This window comes from Centruroides sculpturatus, unplaced genomic scaffold, assembly GCF_000671375.1.
Source record: "Centruroides sculpturatus isolate CEXI.00-Female unplaced genomic scaffold, Cexi_2.0 scaffold194, whole genome shotgun sequence".
Classification (NCBI taxonomy): domain Eukaryota; kingdom Metazoa; phylum Arthropoda; class Arachnida; order Scorpiones; family Buthidae; genus Centruroides; species Centruroides sculpturatus.
Window position 1 is genome coordinate 836,771 of NW_019384455.1, and position 12,736 is coordinate 849,506.

General features: G+C 28.9%; 2 protein-coding genes across 2 annotated transcripts; both read right to left on the reverse strand.

The window, feature by feature from the left end:
• Positions 1-234: 234 nt before the first annotated feature.
• On the reverse strand, positions 235-675 carry LOC111620644 (sperm protamine P1-like). The gene has a single exon (XM_023362618.1). The coding sequence runs from the start codon at positions 673-675 to the stop codon at positions 235-237; it is 441 nt and encodes a 146-aa protein (XP_023218386.1).
• Positions 676-9,926: 9,251 nt separating this feature from the next.
• On the reverse strand, positions 9,927-10,301 carry LOC111620645 (keratin-associated protein 19-3-like). Its single transcript, XM_023362619.1, has one exon. The coding sequence runs from the start codon at positions 10,299-10,301 to the stop codon at positions 9,927-9,929; it is 375 nt and encodes a 124-aa protein (XP_023218387.1).
• Between the last annotated feature and the right edge of the window lie 2,435 nt (positions 10,302-12,736).

Consider the following 12,736-nt stretch of genomic DNA (forward strand, 5'->3'; position numbering starts at 1 on the left):
TTTTTAAATTTAAACATTTCGAATGGTTATATTTGAATATTCTCGGTTACAGAAAATTTCCTTAAATATAAATACGATACTTATGTCGTATATAATTTAGTAAATTTTTACAAATTCGATTTGGTTACTCCTTAACATTAAAAAATGGCTCTGAAAAGAGCCTTTTGTTAACTAAATTATAAAAATCTAGCTATACCGTTATCCAAAATCGAAGACATTACTTTATTAGCACCCTTACGGCCGTGATGTTCTTTTCTTACTTCTACCTTTCCTTTGGATGCGTCTTCTCTTTGTTACACGTCTTTTCTTGGATGGACTTCTGCCTCTTCCCTTTCTCCTTGGCTTGGACCGACTTTTCTTTGTGTTTTTTCTCTTCCTTCTAAATTTGAATCGCTCTTTCATGAGTCTCGAAAGCTTTCTTTTCTGAGCTTTATCTTTCCCCGATCTTTTCAATCTTCTCCGGTATTTTCTCCAACGAGTTCGTTCTTCTGGGCTGGGTGCTTGTTTTCCAAGAGTGATATCTCCATCCAATTTATCTCCATTTTGAGTGGAGTAAAAATCTTCATTCACATTTTTATCCAAAGGAGTTATCATCATCTTTTTTTCTGGAGGTTCTTTGGATTTCGAGCGACTGCGGCTTCGTTTTCTAAGTTTTTCACTTGGAGAATTGTTCATCTTGCTTGCGTTTCTGCAGAACGAAAGAAGCAGAATAACGGAATTCGAAATTCTAAAAGCGTATTTAAAAAGAATTCGAAAGTTTGAATTCAAATTCAATTGAAAATGTTCTTGAGAGTAAAACATTTTTAATAATAAAAATGTATCCACCAATAAAAATTATTTTGAACTTTTTATTTATCACTGTCTAATAAATTAAAATTGATCCATTTATTTTAAAATTAAGTTATTAAATTTATAAATTATTATCATTATATAAAGGAACTACAGATGGAATAATGTCATAAAAGTTGAAAAAATCTATTTTAAACCTATTTTAATTTTCAGTTTTCATCTAAGTACTAATGGATTAATATACAATAATTGAAAACCGGAGTTTATGGCTTTCATTTTTCTATTGGTATATTTTAAAAAAGAAATATCGAATTCATTTCTGTAATTTAATGATTTGTTTGTTGTTAAAAATGCAAAATAAATCCATAAATTTAAAAGTCTGGTATTCACGAAATAAATCTGTTCAATCAATTTCAATGATTGTTCTTTATCAATTGCAAAAGTTCATAAAATACTTTCGTGAATTATCTACGATAAGCTTAAAGTTCTGTGTAATTTCGAAAGCGATATTGTATACTACAAAAGGTATGTTAATGATATATTCATAATATGGAAAAACAATCGAGTAATTGCTAACTTTATAGATAGGATTAACGATAATGAAGATGGCCTTAGCTTAAAACTAGAGCAAAAAAGCTCTGTTATGGTATATTTTTTTGGACATTAATATTATATTTAGAGAGGGACGTATATCTACCGGGGTATTTATTAAACCAACGCATAGCCCACTATATATACTTGCTAGCTCTAATGATCCTTATAAATATAAATTAGCAGCATTTCGAGCATTAGTTAGGAGGGCTTTTTTATACTGCGAAAGTATAATAGACAGGGATGCAGAAATAGAAAGAATCATGCAGGTAGCAGAAGCATTGGGTTACAATAGGAAAGTTATAAAGGGGATTATCAATAAATTAGAAGTTGGTACAGATATAGTATCTGGTCGAGGTCCATCTACATACACGAAATTTACGTACAACAAGCGCTTAGGAAGCATTAAGAAAGAAATCGCAAATAAAAAAGATACAAGGATGGTCTTAAAAAGAGCTCCGAATTTGTACAGAATACTTAAAAACGATAAAGGGATAGTTAAAAAAGAAGATAGGTCGGGTATATATAAGATCCCATACGAGAATCAGATGTTAGGAATAAATAAAGAATATGTTGGGGTTACTACTAGAAACCTAGGTGTAAGGATAAAAGAGCACAGATATGATATTAGAAAAGGTTCTAATGCCACAGTATTGTCTCAAATGGCACAAACGGAAGGTTCAATAGTACGATGGGATGAGGCGGATATCCTGAAACAGATACACTCCCCGACTTTGGCAAGAACGGCTGAAAAATTAGAAATTTATAGAAGCAAACTTAAAGGGAATTGCATCAACGCAAGAGATGCAGAGGGACTTCCTTCCGCATGGAAGTTTGCAATTAAAAACTTTAAATAAGAGCAGGAACTTTAATAATATGTGTAGTAAAAACTCTGTATAGTTAAGTAGAGAAACTCTGTGTAGTTTAGTAAGCAATATTAATATTTAGTATTAACAGTTTGTCTATTAAGTTAGAGGTATTAATATTTAGTATTCACAATTTGTTTGTTATATTTGACTATTTTATTTTATTTTTAGTATTAGCAGCATTTGTATTAATTTTATTATTTAAAAACGTTATTTGGCTATTAATAGCGTATAAGTTATCGGTTATTAATATTTATATTTTGTATTTTGAACTTGTTGTTCTATTTTTTTGAAATGTTCTAATTAACCTGACGATGATCCATTGATTGGATTGAAAACGTTTGTTTAAAGAATAAATCTCTCAGCGACTGATCAGGTGTTGATTAAGCTAGTTTTTATATTTGAAAAATGTTTATACTGGCAATATCAGCAAATAAAATGCTAATTAAAAAGTTAAACTTAAAATATTACCTCGAAAAATGTATTTACCACTAAAATTCTTTGTTATAAAGCACCATAAAATGAAACATAAATTACAGGAATATTTTCACTATAAATCAAATTATGAAATTTATTTATATTATAAAATAACGAAACAACTATTCTTATATATAAACTTTTATAAAATTTGAATGAAAGTAGGTTAGGTCATAATAAAATAACGATCCACTAGTGGCCGAGTAGATAAAACCATTGAATAATGGTCGTAGTTTTGCTCCTGATAATGGGAAAAGACAGTAGCAGATTATGTTCCTTTGAAGCCTTAGGCTCCGTTTTGTTATATGGTCCTTTATGTAAAAGTGTTTTTTTAATATTAATTAATTAATTAAAAACACAACAAAATCGTCAATTTATGAGTTATTTTATTGTTTATGCTGGGTTGCAAAATATAGGCTACCTTTTTTAAACGTTAATTAAATTTTAGAGGCATATTAATTTTTGCTGTGTAATTTTTGGGTACCCTGGAGACGACGAGGCCCTAAGCGTGCCCTGTGCCTAGTGCGCTTACTGGGTAATTCGTCACTGAGAAAAGAGGATTTTGTAGAGAGATTTTCACTTGTCCCTGGCTGGTAGACAGACACAGTTGCAGCAACTGGGGTGCATATACATTTGGAATCAAACTGATCCAAGATTATTCTGATCGTTCAAATCCCGTATACAAACGAACTATAGCGATTTGATCCGTGTATACAAACGCCATCTAGGATCGACTGGATCGCTATCAAACTAATCCGAGCTGAGGGTAAGATCATTTGAATCAGATAAAAAAGAAGATGGCGACCTCCACGGTTAAAGTCAAACTGATAGTTGACAGCAAAGAAATATGCTTGAGTGTCGACAATAAAATGTATTTAAAACTCAATAAATGGTAAGTGAAAACATTTTTAAAATATCCGATAAACTGAGATGAAAAAAATAAGTATTAAGAGACAGTTTTGAAATATTGTACGATAAGAATGCATGGCGTGCACTATCCCATTTTGCCATTATGTGAGCAGTTTTATTCACGGAGTAAATACGATTCTATCCTTCTTATATACTTTTCGCCAACTAACACACATGATAGAAGTGACCTGTATCACGAGACAAAGACTGATCCGCTCTTACAGATCGATCCATCTCAAACGAAAAGTATATGCATTCCTGGAATTTATCTCATGATAAGACTACCCTCTTTCCAGGTGTCTTTCTGTGGCATTCGAGAGCTTCTCGCCGTGTACAGTACTTATGGCCTCTCTTCTCTCCGTTCTGCAGGCAATATGACGAAATGGTTATCCTGCTTTTTTCACTCCGATGATACGGCCTTTCTTAAACTCCATCATCTGTGCGTAATGTCTTTGACTGTATTGTACAAGCAGGCCTGCGATCTCCAAACAATAAGTACATTAAAAATTCTGAACGTAGAGATACGCTCTACCTTTTCTATAAGATACTGCGGTAGCAATTTTAAGACATTCCGATGCATTAACTGGCGTGTCATCAGATTACAACTATAATCATTTTTATGCCCGTCTGAGATATAGATGTATGCCGAGTTTTGCAATAATCCGACAATTCTATCCGTGTACAATTCTATTTTTTTTTTTTTTTTGTCAATGTAAGCATGTTTAAATGTACTGTAATATATTACATAATGTACGATTTTGTTATACGTATTTTTTCATTAGAAAAATTAAGCATAAAATTGTCCACCAAAAATTTACTGTTTTTAGTTGATCTAATTTTCAAATTCCGTTTTCTGAAAAGTAACGTTTCAGAGTTAGCCGCTTACGGTTCTATACCCACTGTATGTTGTTAAAAAATATATGTATATTGTATGCATATAGGTCACTAAAAGCTCACATTATATTCTTTCCATGTTTTCGGATTCGTGTCCTATTTAAATATCGTAAAAACAGATCGGATTACCAGGAAAAAGCATCAAAGTGACAATCATGATTTTATTAATTTGCCAAGTTTCATTCTTATTTTTCTTTATTCGATGAAATCGTTTTGAGTTTTCTTGTATACTGTCTTTGTTATTCAGTCTTTGTTGCTTTTTATTTATTTTAAAGTTTAACATTTTATTTTTATACTACATTTTTAATCGTAGGTAAAAACAATTTTAATTTTTTCTCGTTTGTATTTGTTGTGAAACCGTGTCCTTTTTTTATTGTTGACTTGTTAAATACTGACTTTATAGTGTATTTTGAAGACACATGGCAAAATTTTTTTCATCGTTTATCTGTAATTAGTTGATACGGTATGGTAAGATAAACGATGAAAAAATTTGCCATGTGTCTTCAAAATACACTATAAAGTCAGTGTTTAATAAATTTTTCTCGTTTATTTATTACGAGAATAATTAAACTGACTTAATATATACCTGCTTTGATTCTTATGTAGCCTTAATGTAGGTATTAATATAAGTCTTTATGCTTCATCTCGAACATGGTTCGTAGTTTTTTAAGCTGTTCGTATCTCTTGAATTTTTAAAATGCTTTCTCACATCTCTAATGAAAAATTCGTTTTTACTTTCCTGACTGTTATACATAACAGAGGGAAAGTATGGCGATTGGTCAAAAAATGACCCTCCAGATTTTTACATTTTTTGACTCAGCATACCTTGAAACGTCGAGAAATGGAAAAAATGGGGGGGGGGGTAATTTCTCTATGGGGGATGTTTGTGTGTGGGCACGATTTTGTTTACCCTTTTTGAAGCTTTATAGCTCCTGTGTTTTTTGTCGAAAATTTCTGAAATTTTGCAGGGAGATTTGTTTATTAGTGGGGATTGATGCTATTAATCTCCCTATTAATTATAAAAAATGGTGATTAAAGGTCGAGCGGGTGGGGAATAAAGGGGATCGCGTGTATCTCCAGTAGAGTCAGACTTAGTAACGATTTTACTCGTTACTAGCATTTACAGTTTATTATAAAACCCATCATTACCCTCAAATTTAAGCTTTTTGCCTTTTTTTTTGTTTTCTAATTTAAGGAAAAAGTTTCTCGCGTGTAATCTAGATTTAGGTATACTTAAGCTTAAGAAATAAAATTTTTGAAAACGTTTACGTCTAGTTTAGAGATTTATAACAGAAAAAAATTACATAATTAAATCTTGGTATATTTTATTAAGATAATATTTTTAAAAAGGGTGTTGTTCTCAATGAAACAAGCAAAAAATGTTTTAAAAATTTAATTAAAAAATAAATACAGTTTATCTTTCAGTAAAAATGTCTCGCGGAAATATTGCGCTCCTAGAAAAGCTATCACTCTTTTCTAGGAAAGAAACTACTAATCTAGAATTTGAAATGATCATTATGGATCTTGATAGATTAGAATTTTAGAATTGATTAATTTGAATTTTTATAAGATATTATCTATAACTTATAATGATAAAATTCTGTAAATATAATATTTTAGCATCATTAATAAAATGCAATGAAACTATACATTAAAATAACTTTTTATTAAAAAAGTTTACGATACAGTTTAATCTTCTCGAAGATGACGAATATTCTGTAATAATTTAAACAAATATATAACTTTTCGAATTTATATAGCCTAAGATTCTTTAACTTCAAGTAATTCTTACCGTTTTAATGATAAATTCCTTTACTTTCATATGGTACAAATCCTACAGGTATTAAAGGTACTCCACCATAATCGTATGCTTTACCACCAATCGAATTAAGATTTTTAAACAAATTACTTAGAAATGGGAGTCCTCCTAATCCCTGATTCTTGGGTAATCCAAACAATCCATAATTTAAATGACTGGCAGAAGCAAGAGGATATGGACATGGTATTACAGGATAACCATTATAAGGATATCCATGATTAATACCAGGCAATAGAAGATTTTGTTCAATAGCAGAAGTAAAAGTAATAAATAAGCTTACAGTTATTGCCTGAATAATACAGAAAAGAATAAAATTAAAGATATAAAATGATTATAAAGCTAATGTTAAAAAGTATTACTTACAAAAGTCTTCATGATTTTAACTGCGTTACTACGATCCCCGAAATTAGAATATCTCTTCGAAACATCTGGTAGGATTTATATACTTTCTGGAAGTACTTATTGAGATTTTCGAGTATTAAATCGTGTTTATTAATTTATATTTTTAAAACTGATTCGTGTTTATTTAATAATGAACATTTCCTGTAAGAGTGTTAAAGAATAGCGAAAGTTTCGTGAGAAATCCTCATAATCGCTTTAATGAAGAGTCGTGAGTTGTGTTCAGGAAAATTTTATTAATGAACTTAATCAAAGTAGTTATTAATATCGATTTAAAAAGAGAAGATAAATTATATGTATTTATAGATTTTAACAAAATTAGTATTTGTTATAATTGAGTTAATAGCTATTAAGTAAGCTTCTTTTATAGTTCATATTACTTAAAGCGAAAATAGTTATGTAATTAAATTATATACGTAATAGACTAACTATACTTAGACTCTTGATACTGTTAGAATGGAAAGACTACTTATCTTTTCCCTCTGTGTTAAAAAACCCTAACCATCCTATACGGTTTTTATGTTCATAGGCATACTTAGGAGAGGAAAAGCGGAACATATTAATATGTCTCTTTAAACCAAAAATTCAAAATAAATAAGTCAAATATCACATAAATAATTATCTTTTATTTCTGAAATATGTTTTTATACAGTGTATACTTTTTCTAAATTTATTTTAAAAAAGTTAAAAAATCTAATAAAATTGTAAAGAATAATATTTATAGATTAATTATAGAGGAAAGCGAGGAAAAGTGACAGGAATAAAAGAGTAAACGAAAGTTTTTTTTTTTTTTTTTCAAGTTTTGAGGCAGATAGCACTAGTTGTCTTAGTAAACAATGAGCAGTGAAGAAGAACGATCACGTAGCTAAATTTGTTCCGAAATCTTCACAGTTATGTGCATTTTACAAAGGAGTTACTTTGATTACTAACGTTTTTAAGTGTGAATTTTTATGCAGTCGGCGTAATATTTTTAATAAGCGTATTTCTAAAAAAATTTATAATAAAATTGTTGATGACAGTTTAAGTTAAGATCATAGCCACGTTTGTATCGAAAAGTCAAGGTTTGTCGTCTCTCCTCTCTACTGGGAGAGATGACTTATTACTGTATGAAAAGAGGAGAAATGACGTTACTTTCATATATATTTTAACATAGGAGAGCACAATGAAAGAAAGAAAGAAAGAAAAAATTAAAGTAATTTTCATGTTTCAGACACACTATCATTTATTATATTACAGATATATTGAATATTTTTTCGTTTAGATTAAGAATAAAAATGTGTTCATTTTCTGCTAACTTATTACTGTCTTGTTTTTGGTGCAATATCTACAACACTGAAAAAATATAAAAGTGAAAAAAAAAAAATGTTTCTTTTAACACATCATATACGTTTCTAACTTGTTACTCGTGATGATTTTTCCTACGGCATCTCTTCTACCTATAGTGCGTCATCTTACCAACCCCAGTAGAAGAGATAGCAAAATGGAGTACCTTAAATATATTTATTATAATTAATTTTCTATTATCATAATTTTAAAAATAAAACTTTTTTCTAAAGAGATTGAATTATAATGGGCCATTCTATAATTGTTATTCTTTGATGTGTCTTGTTGGACACAGAACGATTTTCCGAAATGTGCATTCTCTTCCCTCGCTTTACCTTATATATATATTTTTTGCTTGGTATAACTTGCAGCAGAATTTGCATGAAAATAACTTTTTCTCAAATAGTAATGTAAATTTTTATTGCAAATTTCATTTAAATTATTTTATATTAATAACAAAAATTTCCTTTATTTAATTTATCTGAATAAATAACCGAAAAATTGTTAGCAGAGTACATTCCTAAATTTTAATGCATGAAATAATTCATCCTAATTTATGCGCGAGTTCCAGAAACAACATAATACTCATATATGTGACAGTTTTTTTTATTTCTTCCTTCCTATCAAGGTATTAAAATGTCTTCTATAAAAATCTTAATTAATAAATTAGCCACTTTCTTGGTTTAAGAAGGACCTTGTTATCTATTTAATGCAAAATCAAAAATAGTTCTGTTTAAAATCGTCTCATAAGAGAATTGTAATTCTAAAACATATCATAATTCAAATCGTAGAGTGTATGTTTGAGAAGTTACTAAGCTAAAATAGTTAGACCTGTCATTCGATTCCAGTTTTTCTAAAACGATTAATACGATCATACTTCACTGTCATAGCCGGAGGCAACATTCTTCATCATGCTAATATACTATTGTATATTATCATTATAATATACGCTAACAATAAATAATGACAAAACGAAAGAGCTTATTAGTCTTTGAGGTAACTTCCTAAGCAGACATGAAGTGATTGATAATGCGTTATGTTTTTGGTCTATGAGTTGTATTTGGGTGTGTTTGACGTCTTTATGGTGCAGTTTTAAAAAGATATTATTTTTTTTATACAAAATATATTGCGAGAAATAATTGTCTAATTAAATAAAAGCTGTTCCATTAGAAAGTTAGAAATTGTAACCGTTACGTTTAGCCTATTTTTATTATCATTTTAGGAATCTATTTTCAACGATAAACAATTCCTCTAAAATTTCTTAAGCAAAAATTATGCAAGAAATATTTGTTTTAATTATCGCTTTTCATTTTGCATATTTTTTATATGGAGTGAAAGTGGTTCTTTTATTGTCCACAATATCCTAATATTTCAATTTTACAAACTGGATCCATTTATCTTTGAGTAGGTTTGTTTTTCCTATTAACTTGCATGCTGTAAAAGATCATTTAGCCAAAAATCAATATACAGTAGATGATAATTTTTCTTTTCAATTCTTCATTTTGTTACTGATATTATTTTGTCTTTCGCCTTATAAAAATTTAATTACAGTATAATAAAAGATCTGAGAAAATAATACTTTACTATTATTTTACTTTTTAAAATCAAAATATAAATTAATTACCTTGAAATTACAGTAAATGAAAGTAATTAAAACACAAATTTAAATGTTAAATTTTTATTTCAGCAAAATTTTTGCGACAGAAATAATTGATTTAGATTTACCGTTTAGTTATTTGTTTTAATTTTGTCGCTCTATTATTAAAACTACGAATAAATAAACAGAGAAAATTATTTAACATTTGGAAAAAGAACTTTTTATTAATCTTCAATCATAAAAATATCTTTACAATATTTAATCAACCATAAAAATTATTAAAACCGTTAAATGGTCTGAATCCTGCACCATGACTACTTCTGTAAAATGATCCTCTTTCACCATAACCGAAGAATGGATTATTAATGCCACCATAACCACCACCGTAATTGCCACCGTAACCACCACCATATGCTCCTCCATCGTAAAAGGGTTTATCGTAACTGGATGATCTTTCATGATATTTTCCACGTCCACGATTACGACCACGTCCATATCTTCCATAACCGCCAAATCCTCTGATATGTGGCTTTCTATGTTCACGATATCTCGTCCTTGGAAATCCATAAACACCATAATATGGTCTTGCATAATTTCCACGATTGTATTGATATCGTTCAGGAGATCCAATTATCATTTCGGAAATAAGCAGAACAAACAGAAATCCTAGCTGCACAGTTTTAAAAATGTCATTTAAATTCAGAAATTGAGTTATAAATAATTTAGTCAATTGTGTTTAAATTTTGATAGTAAACAAAATTTAAAAAAAGAAAACATATCTCTACTTACCAGAAAATTCATTTTTTTCTGTTTAATATTAAAAGATGCATAATTCTCCCTTTTATTTATTTAAATTATTAATTAAATATCACGTGATTGCTAAAAGGACCAATAAAAACTAAGAATTTAAAACCGGAAATAAACCTTTCCGCCAAGACACGTCCTATTTGGTGTTAGGTCTTTTAATTAACAAAACACAATGAATTAATCAGCCTGGAACAACTATTTTTTCTTACAAAATCTTTATTAAGAATTTTTTATAAGGTACAGTACATAACTTATATAAATATCCAGTATTTTAAGTTTTGATATTTATCTTCATCTTCCTCTTTTTTTATCTTTAATTAAAAAATAAAACAAAATTAATGTTTTATAGCAAATGTATATATAACACAAATCAGCATGATATTTACACTACTATTTGATTTTACCTGCAAGATTTACCATGGTTTGTATACGTATCGTCTTTGGTAAGGACCATATTCTCCGTGGTATCCATAAGCAGGCACAGCAGCTGCTGCTCCGTATGCAACTGGGTGGTGAGCTACACCAGCAACCACTCCTACTCCGTATGGTCTATATCCATATCCGTAGCCACCATAATATGGTCCTCCATAGTAACCAGCCATGGCTACTGCAGCCAAAAGAAGAAGGGCAGAAACAAACAGCTGTAAAGGAATTATTTTAAATATATATTTACCTCTTGTAAAGTCGAATAGAAATATAGTCTTTGTTTGATACAGTTATATACTTACCAAAGTTTTCATTTTGAATTGTTTTTTCGGTTTAGTGATCCGAAGAGTTTAGTGATTTTCTCATGACCACCGAAGGATATTTATAGGAAAACGAAAATTGGCTGACCAATGATAATTGTTGATTTTAGATTGATTGTCTAGGTCAGGTCATAAATTTCGTAACAACCAGTAATAACCTGCCTGGCCCTGATTTTACAAAAGGGTGGTGCTGGAGTTAATCGACATTCTCAGTCTTATGAGGTAACTTAATCATCTATTTGCATACGAGAAAAACAGCTAAGATCCCATTCTCCAGCATCACTTAACTTCTACTTATCGATAAATAACCAAAAATAGTAATTTTATTTTATGACTTTTAGTTGTCAAATGTGTTTTTCGTCCGTCAATTCAGAAACGCTAGCGTTTTGCATCATTAATATTATTTTCTCATTTTAAAATGTAATTTTCCATTAACAAGTAAATATATTCGAAAACCGTGTGACCTGAAATTTTATACTAAAACTGAGAACAATGAAAACAGTTGATTGTTATGTCAGTTAGAGATTTGTAACAGTTTCTTTGAAAGGAAAACCTTAATTTAGTTCAAAAATTAAATATTTTATAACGCTTTGTTGATGAATTTATTTATATATTTGTTATTTTTAATTTGATAACTAAAAATAAACTCTATTTATTAATATGTTCGCTTTATAGATTCTTATTAAATCACATTTTTCAGGAGATTTTTTTAATATTCTGAATGATTTATCTACATATTTATTAAAATAAATTGAATTATTCATTAAAAAACCAAATGGTTTCCAAATAATTAATATTTTCTTAGCATAACGGTGTAAATAGAATAACAACCGAAAGCCTACTTTAAACAAAGCTTCCCACTCATTTATTTTGAAGAAATTATAATAATAATAAATCAAACAACTTTTTCACTTAGCATACTACTGTGTTTAAATAAACTATATAATATTTAACCAAATATATTATCAAATATTTGCTAATCATTATCTCTGTTATCATTTTGTATTATTTAATCATTGTTATATTTTTAATTAAAAATTTATTTTGTAAATATTTTATTTATTTATTTTTAATTAAAAATGACCATGTTTCCACTGTCTTCCTGAATACACCTATGCTAATTTGGACATAAAATTATAGAAATAAACTTGTAGATTGTGACTAAATTCCTACATCAATAAGAATTTTCTTTTAAGATTATCGAATATTAATGATTTTACATTTTCACCAACCTTAAGAATAAATATTGTCAATTGTTTTTAACATATTTAAGAGGCTTATTATATGTTTGTGTTATCTATACTCGTATTGTGAAATAACACTGTGTTGATGACAGCTGTTATAAGAATTTCTTGTGACAAATAAACTAATTCTAAATTCATAAGTTTTCAGTTAAAAATTCGTCTTATCAAGCAGTTTTCACATATAAGTATTTTATTTGGGTTGCTCAATAACAGAGAATTGGAAGTATTGGGCTAATCGCGGTTCTTAAACAAAGTATAAACGGAAAGTTGCCACG

Excerpts from the sequence above, each read along its gene's own strand:
- LOC111620644 (XM_023362618.1), bottom strand. The coding sequence starts at position 675 with ATGAACAATTCTCCAAGTGAAAAACTTAGAAAACGAAGCCGCAGTCGC.
- LOC111620645 (XM_023362619.1), bottom strand. The coding sequence starts at position 10,301 with ATGATAATTGGATCTCCTGAACGATATCAATACAATCGTGGAAATTAT.